The following is a 10,449-nucleotide window of genomic DNA, read 5'->3' on the forward strand; positions in this document are numbered from 1 at the left end:
CTGTAGGGTACATTAAAAAAAAAAATTCACATATTAAAAATCTTTGAATTCTCCAATAAGTTCATATCAACTCTGTGTATGAGTAAGATCAATATCTCGACTTGACTAAGGAAACTGACTCACAAGTTCAAACCCTGAATCCAAGGTTACACAGAGAAGAGGCTAAATGCGCAGGTTATCTTCAGCTCTGAACGGCGGGACGTGCGCTGGAGGCCTTTTGTACTCTTTGGGCCACCGTAGCCGGATCCTCGCTTCGTTCCCTCTATGTATGCGCCTGCGCGCTGCTGGAACGCCGTCCATTTCTCCAAGGGCGTCGTTGTAGAGGTGAGTCTTGGGTGTTTTGTGTTCCTCGTTCGGATTCCCGTACTTGCCGCCTCCCGCTGCCTGCTGTTGGTCTACCTTGGAGCTAAATCGTTACTCTGCATCTCTGGGGCGGAAAACCTCGGACCTCTCGCCCTCGTCGACCCCAGCAGGCCCGCGTTGCGGCCTTTTAGGGGAGGCGGGCCGGCGGCGCGGGTCCCACGGGGGCCGGGTTTGCTGAGGGAGCCTCGAGGGACCCCCGGGCTTTTGAGACAGCCGGCCCGGGCCCGGTGGCCGCTGCTTTTTTACCGCGTTTAGCGTGACCTTGGTTGCGTCTTTTGACCTGTTTGGTCCCAGTGTCTTTACCTACAAAAAGGGAAGGTGGTTTCTTCCTTATCCGTTCCCGAGGCTTGGAGCACCGTCGGCTCTTAGTGGGCGTCAGCTTTGTGGTAGCGTTTGTGATTGGAGTTGGGAAGCTGCAGGAGGGTCACCGGCCCTGTGGTAGGAGGGCAGGGGTGGGCTCCCGGCAGCCCCCTGCGCGCGCCCACGACCTTTCCGACCCTGCCGGGCCGCGCTCGCCGAAGGTCGGGAGGCCGGCCCGCGCGCGGCGGCCTTCAGGCCCGGGTCACAAAGTGGGCCCTGCGGGACGTGCTGGGGTCCCGCCCGAGTGTTAGTTTTGATTGCGTGACCTTGAAATAGTCCGGTAACCTTCCTGCAGCCCGGTTTTCTCAATAAAATGGGAAAACAGCTGTCTCACAGGCTGAAATGAATTGGTAGTAAGCTTGTAGAGTAAATGCTAGGAATGTTTGCACTTGTGATTCCCCATCCAGAGCCGCTGCTAATCTTCCCTGTAGTTGGGTGAGGTTTTTGTCGTTCTTGTTCCCTGGTTACTACTGTTGGGCTGCGATCATCTTGCTTATTTAGGGTGGTCGTTCACCGTGTGAGAAGATGAAACCGCGAAGCCAGTAAAGACCTTAGGGTTTGTGAGAGGAGTCGGTCCACTGTCCTGCCTGTGCCTCTCTGAGTACTAAAATGCATTATGCAGAAGAGTTCTTTAGGTATTTTATGTTCTAAGAGTTGTCTCTTATTATTTTAGCTGTCAAGGAGAAAAACTACCATGGCTTCCAGTTCTTTGACAAAACCTCAGATGCGTGGCCTTCTGGGCAAGCGTCTGCGATTTCATATTGTTGGAGCATTCATTGTCTCCCTGGGAGTTGCAGCTTTCTATAAGGTATGTATGTTTTATTTTTACTTTGTGCTCATGGTCCAAAAATGTGTTTTAAATTTGAAAATGTATTTTATTTTCATAGAAACATATAGAGTCTTTTGTTTTTTAAAGATTTTTTTTGACATGGGCCATTTTAAAATTCTTTATTCAGCGTGTTACAATACCGCTTCTGTTTTTTTTTTTTTTTTTTTTTTTTTTTTACGGTACGCGGGCTTCTCACTCTTGTGGCCTCTCCCGTTGCGGAGCACAGGCTCCGGACGCGCAGGCTCATTGGCCATGGCTCACGGGCCCAGCCGCTCTGCGGCATGTGGGATCTTCCCAGACCGGGGCACGAACTTGTGTCCCCTGCATCGGCAGGCGGACTCCCAACCACTGCGCCACCAGGGAAGCCCCCGCTTCTGTTTTATGTTTTGGTTTTTTGGCCACGAGGCATGTGGGATCTTAGCTCCCCAACCAGGGATCGAACCCGCACCCCCTGCATTGGAAGGCGAAGTCTTAACCACTGGACTGCCAGGGAAGTCCCTAGAGTCTTTAAAAGAAATTCCCTCTTTAATGTGCTCCTTTCCTCTTACCCTTTCTTGACCCACCTCAGTGTGATAGGAAAGTACCTTATTCCCCAGGTAGCTTGTCCTCCATCTTTAAATGAAGCTGTCTTGGTTTGCTAGGGCTGCCATATCAAAATACCACAAACTGGGTGGCTTCCACAATAGAGATTTTTTTTTTTTTCAAGGCTGAAAATCCAAGATCAAGATAGCTGTGGGGGACTTCCCCAGCAGTCCAGTGGTTGAGACTCCGTGCTTCCACTGCAGGAGGCACTGGTTCGATCCCTGGTTGGGGAAATAAGATCCTGCATGCCCTGCGCCGCGGCCAAAAAAAAAGTTGGCTGTGGGGTTGATTTCTGAGGCCTCTTTCCTTGGCTTTGTATTCCTGTCTTCTCCCTCTCATCACATGGTCCTCTGTGTGTTAGCATTGTTCCTGTCTGAATTTTCTTCTCTTCTAAGGATGCTAGTCATGTTGGGTTAGGACCCACACTAAAGACTTCATTTTAACTTAATTACCTCTTTAAGGGCCTTAATAATACGATTCAAGATAAGTAGGATTCAAGGTGAACAAAAACTTGGTGATTTATGTTGTCTTTAGATACTGTTTCTAATAATTAAAAAAAGTCCTAAATGTGATATGTTACCTTTTAGTTTGCTGTGGCTGAACCAAGAAAGAAGGCATATACAGATTTCTACAGAAATTATGATTCTATGAAAGATTTTGAGGAGATGAGGAAGGCTGGTGTCTTTCAGAGTGCAAAGTGATTTTGGAATATAAAGGTAATATGGTTATTTGAAATTACTGTTTAAAATCTTTTTTAACTGTGGCAATATATATAAAATATACAGTCTTTATTTTTAAGTGTACAGTTCAGTATTGTCAAGTACATTTATATTGTTGTACAGCCAGTCTTCAGAACTCTTTTCATCTAAGTAGTCAATTTTATCTATATACCACATTTTGTTTAATCATGTTAATGGATACTTGGATTGCTTTTGGCTACTGTGAATAATGCTACTGCTTTGTGTGCAGATATCTCTGATACCCTGCTTTAATACTTTTTTGAGTATATACTCAGAAGTGGAGTTGCTAAATGATATGGTAGTTCTGTTTTTAATTTTTTAAGGAACCGCCATACTATTTTACATAGTGGCTGCACCATTTTTCACTTCACCAACTTCTGTTCACAAGGGTCCCAATTACTCCACATCCTTGTGAACACTTGTTTTCTGGTTTTTTGATAGACATCCAAATGGGTGTGAGGTGTTGTTTTATTTTGGTCTTCGTTTGCTTTTCCCTAATGGTTAACGATGTTGAGCATCTTTTCCCATGCTTTTTGGCCATTTGTGTATGTTCTCTGGAGAAATGTCTATTCAAGTCCTTTGCCCACTTTTAATTGGATTGTTTTTGTTGAGTTGTGGGAGTTATTTAAAACTCATTATCAGATATGATTTAGATATTTTCTCCCATTCTATGGATTGCCTTTTCAGTCTGTTGTGTCCTTTGATGCACAGACATTTGAAATTTTGATGGAGTCTAATTTATGTAGTTTTTCTTTTGTTGCCTGTGCTTTTGGTGTCATGTATAAGAAATCATTGACAAATCCAGTGTTGTAAAGTATTATATTTTCTGCGAAAGTTTTATAGTTTTATTAGCTCTTACCTTTAGGTCTTTGATCCATTCTGTTAATTTTTGGATATGATGTTAAGGGAACATGAACAAAGGATGTCTTTCCATTTGTTTCTTTAATTTCAGCAGTGTTTTGTATCTTTCAGTATACAAGTCTTTTGCCTCCTTGGTGAAGTGTATTCCTAAGAATTGTATTTTTTTTTTAATGCTAATGTAATTGGGATTGTTTCCTTAATTTGCTTTTCTGATTATTCATTGTTAGTATCTAGAAACACAGCTGATTTCGTGCGTTGATTTTGTATCCTGCAGCTTTGCCAAATTTATTCTAACAGTTTTTTGTGTGTGTGTGAGAAATCTTTTTGGGATTTCTGCATATAAGATCAGGTCATCTGCAGAGATAGTTTTACTTCTTCCTTTCCAATTTGGATGTCTTTTATTTCTTTTTCTTCCCTAATTGCTCTGACTAGGACTTCCAGTACTATCTTGAAGAGAAGGGGTAAGAATGGGCATCCTTGTTGGGTTTTTTTTTCTGACCTTGGAGAAGCTTTTTTTTTTTTTTTTGCATTACGCAGGCCAGGCTCAGCGGCCATTGCTCACAGGCCTAGCTGCTCCGCGGCATGTGGGATCTTCCTGGACCGGGGCACGAACCCGTGTCCCCTGCATCGTCAGGCAGACTCTCAACCACTGCGCCACCAGGGAAGCCCTGGAGAAGCTTTTCACTATTGAGTATATTAGCTGTGGGTTTCTCATGTATCACCTTTATTGAGGTAGTTTCTTTCTGTTCTTTATTTGAATTTTTTTTAATCATGAAAAGGTATTGAAATTTTCAGATGCGTTTTCTGAATTAGTTGAGATCATGTGGCTCTGTGGTATATTTTCATATGTTGAATCATCGTTGGTCATGGTGTGTAATCCTTTTAATGAGCTGCTGAATTGTTTGCTAGTATTTTATGAAGGATTTTTGCATCTGTATTTGGGATATTACTCTCTAGTTTCTTGTGTTATATTTGTCTGACTTTGATATCAGGGTAATGTTGGTCTTATAGAATGTTTTATATTCCTAAATGAGTTAGTGAGTCAGATGTGGCCACAAGAGACATGTGAGAGGATCAGGAAAACATGGTGGGGGGCAGTCTCTCCATCATACAGAAATGTTTAAGATGTCTTAATATAAATATATAGAAAACAAAAAATACATAGAGTGAATTTGGAAATGTTCCCCACCCCCCACTCCCCTTCAGTTTTTTGGAAGAGCTTGAGGAGGATTGGTGTTAACTCTTTAGGTGTTTGGTAGAATTTTCCTGTGAAGCCATCTGATCCTGGGCTTCTCTTTGTTGGGAGGTTATTGATTGCTGATTTAATCTCCTTACTTAGTTATAAGTCTGTTAATCTGTTTCTTGTAGGTTGTGTGTTTATAGGAATTATTCCATTTCATGTGGGTGACCTAATTTGGGGACATAATGTCCCTTCTTTAATTTGTTTTTAGTTGAGTCTTCTTTTTTCTTAGTCTGACTAAAGGTTTGTTATATTGGTTATCTTTGCAAATAACCAGCTCTTTTGATTTTGTTGATGTATCTCTAGTGTTTTTCTGTTCCCTGTTTTGTTTAATCTTTATTTCCTGCTAGCTTTCGTTTAGCTTGCTTTTATTTTTCTGCCTTTTTTTTGCGGTATGCGGGCCTCTCACTGTTGCGGCCTCTCCCCTTGCGGAGCACAGGCTCCAGGCGCGCAGGCTCAGCGGCCACGGCTCACGGGCCTAGCCGCTCCGTGGCATGTGGGATCTTCCTGGACCAGGGCACGAACCTGTGTCCCCTGCATCGGCAGGCGGACTCTCAACCACAGCGCCACCAGGGAAGCCCCTTTTTCTACCTTTTTAAGGTGTAAACTTAGCTTGTTGACTTGATCTTTTTAAATTTCTTTATTCTTTATTTTTTGTCTGCATTGGGTCTTTTTTGCTGCGCGTGGGCTTTCTCTATTTGTGGCGAGTGGGGGCTACTCTTTGTTGCGGTGTGCGGGCTTCTCATTGCGGTGGCTTCTCGTTGCAGAGCACGGGCTCTAAGTGCGTGGGCTTCAGTAGTTGCAGCACGTGGGCTCAGTAGTTGTGGCATGTGGATCCTAGAGCACATGGGCTCAGTAGCTGTGGCTCACAGGCTCTAGAGCACGGGCTCAGTAGTTGTGGTGCATGGGCTTAGTTGCTCCACAGCATGTGGGATCTTCCTGGACCAGGGGTCAAACCTGTGTCCCCTGCATTGGCAGGTAGATTCTTAACCACTGCACCACCAGGGAGGTCCTAAATTTCTTTTCTGATATCCACTTTGACCCACTGATTGTTGGAGGGTATGTTTAATTTCAACATATTTGTGGATTTTTCTGTTTTCCTTCTGGTATAAATTTCTAGTTTCATCTTTCGTGACCAGAAAAGATACTTTATGTGACTTCAGTATTTTAAAATCTGTTGTCTGGTTTTATGGCCTAACATGGAAATTAATCCATATGCACTTGAGAAAAAAAATGTGTATTCTCATGTTAGGTAGAATGTTCTGTATTTGTCTCTTATATCTGATTGGTCTGTAGTGTTCAAGTCCACTTATTTTCTTAATGATCTTCTGTCTGGTTCTTATAGCCATTATTGAAAGTATTTTAAGTCACCCACTATTACTGTAGATCTGTCTATTTCTCCCTTCAATTCTGTTAGCATTTGCTTCATATTTGCTTCATATATTTCAAAGCTCTAATGTTTGGTGCATATATATTGATATTTATAATCTGTCTTCTTGGTGAATCATTATATAATGTCCTTTGTCTTTGTAACATTTTTTGACTTAAAGTCTGTTTTGTCTGCTAATGGTATAGCCACTCGTGCTCTCTTGATTGCTGTTTGTATGGAATCATTTTCCATCCTTAGCTTTTAAACTATGTGTGTCCTTGGATCTAACGTGAATCTCCTGTAGACAGCTCATAGTTGGACCTTGTTTTGTATCCATTCCTCAGATCTATGACTTTTGGGGAGTTTAAACCAACCTATTGTTATAATCTATTTTGAAGTGGTAACAACTTATTTCAATCACATACAAAAATTCTCTTTTACAACTCTGCTCCCCTACTTTGTTACTAATGCCACAAATTGTATTTTTAGATATTGTGTACCCATTAACATAGATTTCTTTTTTTTAGAGCTTTTGTCTCTAAATCCTACAAAATTAAAAGTGGGGATATGAAACAGTTACAACACTGGCTTTTATATTTATTCATATATTTGCCTTCGCCAGTGAACTTTATATTTCCACATGGCTTTTGAGTTACTGCCTAGTGTAATTTATTTATTATTTATTATTTATTTTTGGCTGTGTTGGGTCTTTGTTGCTGCGCATGTGCTTTCTCTAGTGGCAGTGAGGGGGGGCTACTCTTCATGTTGCGGTGCTCGGGCTTCTCATTGCAGTGGCTTCTCTTGTTGCGGAGCGTGAGCTGTAGGTGCACGGGATTCAGTAGTTGTGGCTTGCGGGCTCTAGAGCGCAGGCTCAGTAGTTGTGGTGCACGGGCTTAGTTGGTCCGCAGCATGTGGGATTTTCCCGGACCAGGGATCCAACTCGTGTCCCCTGCATTGGCAGGCGGATTCTTAACCACTGCGCCACCAGGGAAGTCCCTGTCTAGTGTAATTTTGTTGCAACTTGAAGAACTCTCATTGCAGATCTAGTAGTAATGAACTCCTTATCTTTTAGGTTTTTTTAAAATCTAGGAATGTCTTAATTTTCTTCCTGATTTTTGAAGGACATTTTTGCTGGTTATAGTATTCTTGGTTGGTAATTTGTGTGTGTGTGTGTGGGGGGGGGCACTTTGTATTTACCATCTGAAATCCTTGTGACCTGCAAGGTTTCTCCTGAGAAATCCACTGATAATCTTACAGAGGCTCCCTCGTAGGCAATGAATCATTTTTTTCTTGGTGCTTCCAAGATCCATTGTCTTTGGTTTTTGACAGTTGGATTATACTGTGTCTTGGTGTTGGGTCTCTTTGGGTTCATCTGACTTCCAGTAACATCTTGTATTTATATATCCATTTCTTTCCTCAAATTTGGGAAGGTTTTGGCCATTATTTCTTCAAATAAACTCTCTGCCCCTTCTCGCACTTCCAGAGTACATAGGTTGGTCTTTTTGGTGGTGTCTCATAAGTCAGTTAAACTCTGTCACCATTCTCATCAGTGCTCTGAGATAAAGATAGAAGCAGTCCCTTGGGAAGCCCTCAAATAAGCTAGAACATTGCATGCAGGGTCTTCTCTTTTCCTTCTGCCCTGAAGGAGGAGTCAGGAATTGGTCACTTTCCTCCTGACCACACTCCTGCATTGAGAAGGGGGTGGGGCAAGGGTGAGAAAAAAGTGCATGACATTTCCTGCCATTTTGAGTGCAGCTTTTTCATATTAGGTGTTTGCTTGGTTGTTGCAGCTTAATTGATTTCTGCAGTTCTCACAAAGACACTTTGGTCCATGTGTCTTTGCTTTTTCTCTCAGGGAGTAGGGGTATGGAGCTTCGTTATTGCACCATCTTGCTGACATGAAGTTAATTTTATGTTCAGAATCATTTTGCATGTTGTGCTATTACTGCTAGATTTGCATCAGGAAAATCACATTTTTAGAAGTGCTTTAAAAAACAAGTTTTGGACACCTTTTATAGTTTGTTATTTGGATGTCCGTAGGTGACTTGGTGGCTTTCCAGAGATTCTGGTTTGGGTGGTTAAGGTCCACTGCCTTATGGATAGTGTGATTACGGTTCTGTGTCTAGAAGAGGACTGGCTTGTGTGCTGATGAAAGGTCATCTGTTAAATTGACTTGAAAGCATGTGTCCAGTACCTGATGAAACTGTTTGTACTATGGAGTCTTGTAATTCATGTATTTAACTTCATTCAAGCTCAACAAAATAGTAAGGTAGAACAATTCAAGTAGAGTTAAAGATCCTGTCTACCACCCCAGTGTGAGTTTGCTGTGACAAGGGGAATGTGAATGTGCTATTTTTTTTTTCAGGCAGACTGTTCCTGAAGGAGCATTCCAACTGCCATATGTATGTATGTGTGAGAGTGTGTGTGTGTGATCTTTCCCAAGATCTGGGGTGTGGGGGAGACCTGCTGTACTGGACTCAGATCAGTTTTCTAAAAGATTTAAGGATAATTTTGACTATGAATAACTTTTGCTTAATATAAGATTCAATTCTATTACATTCCATTTCTATAGTTTATATTAAGGAGGTATCTGAGTCAGATAGATACATGCCACAGTTTAATATATATAATACATAATAGTAGAAAAACAACTTTATTCCCAGTGGTTGGAAAATTGATAAGGAATTTATGACATTCATATCATGGACTATTATGTCCCTTAGAGTTGGTAATCACAAAGTAACAGAAATTAGTAGAATAGAAAACTAAGAATGTATTTTGTAAAGGGTGATCTATGTTAAAGAGTGCACAGAAAAAAAGGCTGAAGGTAAAAAGATCAAGAAAATATTAGTGGTTGTGTGTGGAATCTTAACATTGCTGTTTTCTTGTACCTTTGAGATTTTCAAAACTTCCACAGTGGGTATGCATTTCATAATCAGATGTTAACAGGCTGATTTTTTAAAATATTTTTTTTTACCTTTTACTTACAAGAAGTTGATTGTTTAAAAAACAACAAGAAAAAGGAACAGATTTGGAGATAGGAATAGAAATGTTTAGGACAGATGGGCTACTGGTTTTTAAGAACAGTACAGGTATGAGAAGGGAACAGAGTGGGGTGGACTTGAAGAAAAAAAGCAGAATTTGGTAAATAAAAGCAAAAACCCCAAAGTAAGGTGTGAATGTCCCAAATGGAAAAGAGGCTGGTCAGGGAGGTTAGGGAGCATGGGGGAGAATGGACCTGGAGCCCAGGCAGCCTGAACAGGGCTGCTGCTGGGCTAAGGGTGAGTGATCAAAGTGTGGCTTCCACTGGTAGCAGTAGACCTCAGGGGTTCTCCAGGGTGGTGAACTATTAAGAGAACGATTGTCATTAACTTGGCCACTCTGTTTTTCTCCACAGAATTTCTTTGGGTTGAGTTCCATGGAAGTGTGTCACTTACCTGTGTTCCTGCACTATGAACTACTAATATCTGGGCTAAGGAATAGTTTCTCATGATAAATAAACGATTAACAAATACTGTGGACACTAAATTTTTGTGCAGTTACTCTTGCTGATACTTACAGTTCAGGGTACTTGCATTAGAATTGGTCAGGGATTTTTAACTTTATGAATCTTACGACGATAACCTGATTTCAATATTTTTTAAAATTTTCATTGTTTTAGGACATTTTTGATTCCTCACATTTTGTCCATTTCACTGAGGTAACTGCCTGGGCCATGGGTTTAAGGGGTCTGCATGAGCCTACATGACTACTATACTGTGGGCTCTTAAAAGGAACAGAGACTTGCCTTTCCAATAAAACGTCTTTGGACTTCATTGTCACTGAATTGCCCTACTGGATCCAACCACTGGACAGATGTAATAGTAGGTAATTAAAATTTAAGGTTTTTTACTCAGTATTACTTTATTGAAGACCTAACTGTACAATATGGAATATACATCTAGTCTAGAAAAAGTTGTGTTATTTAATTGGAATTGCAATTGAGTAACGTCTGCTAATTTAAAGTGTGGTAATAACATTTTCTCAGGGAGGTCTTAGGACCTTTCTCCCCTTTAATAATTGTGGTTTTGTTGTGATCAAAGTGATACTACAGAGAGCTTTAAGA

At 41.4% G+C, this 10,449-nt stretch overlaps 1 protein-coding gene across 2 annotated transcripts; it reads left to right on the top strand.

Moving 5' to 3' along the window:
• Window positions 1–167: 167 nt before the first annotated feature.
• COX6C (cytochrome c oxidase subunit 6C) lies at window positions 168–9,872 on the top strand. Of its 2 annotated transcripts, XR_010936249.1 has the most exons (5): window positions 168–324; window positions 1,397–1,531; window positions 2,722–2,850; window positions 8,710–8,746; window positions 9,742–9,872. XR_010936249.1 is itself a non-coding variant. In XM_067711652.1 (4 exons), the coding sequence occupies exons 1-3, from the start codon at window positions 265–267 to the stop codon at window positions 2,833–2,835; spliced, it is 309 nt and encodes a 102-aa protein (XP_067567753.1). In that variant the 5' UTR covers window positions 168–264; the 3' UTR covers window positions 2,836–2,850; window positions 9,742–9,872. The 2 variants fall into 2 exon arrangements, 1 of the variants encoding a protein (XP_067567753.1); XM_067711652.1 differs by lacking the exon at window positions 8,710–8,746.
• The last annotated feature ends 577 nt before the right edge of the window (window positions 9,873–10,449 follow it).

Source organism: Pseudorca crassidens, chromosome 17 (genome assembly GCF_039906515.1).
Source record: "Pseudorca crassidens isolate mPseCra1 chromosome 17, mPseCra1.hap1, whole genome shotgun sequence".
NCBI lineage: Eukaryota > Metazoa > Chordata > Mammalia > Artiodactyla > Delphinidae > Pseudorca > Pseudorca crassidens.

Coding starts and splice junctions, on each gene's coding strand:
- COX6C (XM_067711652.1), top strand. CDS start 265: ATGTATGCGCCTGCGCGCTGCTGGAACGCCGTCCATTTCTCCAAGGGC. Junction 325..1,396: donor CCAAGGGCGTCGTTGTAGAG/GTGAGTCTTGGG, acceptor TTATTATTTTAG/CTGTCAAGGAGAAAAACTAC. Junction 1,532..2,721: donor GAGTTGCAGCTTTCTATAAG/GTATGTATGTTT, acceptor GTTACCTTTTAG/TTTGCTGTGGCTGAACCAAG.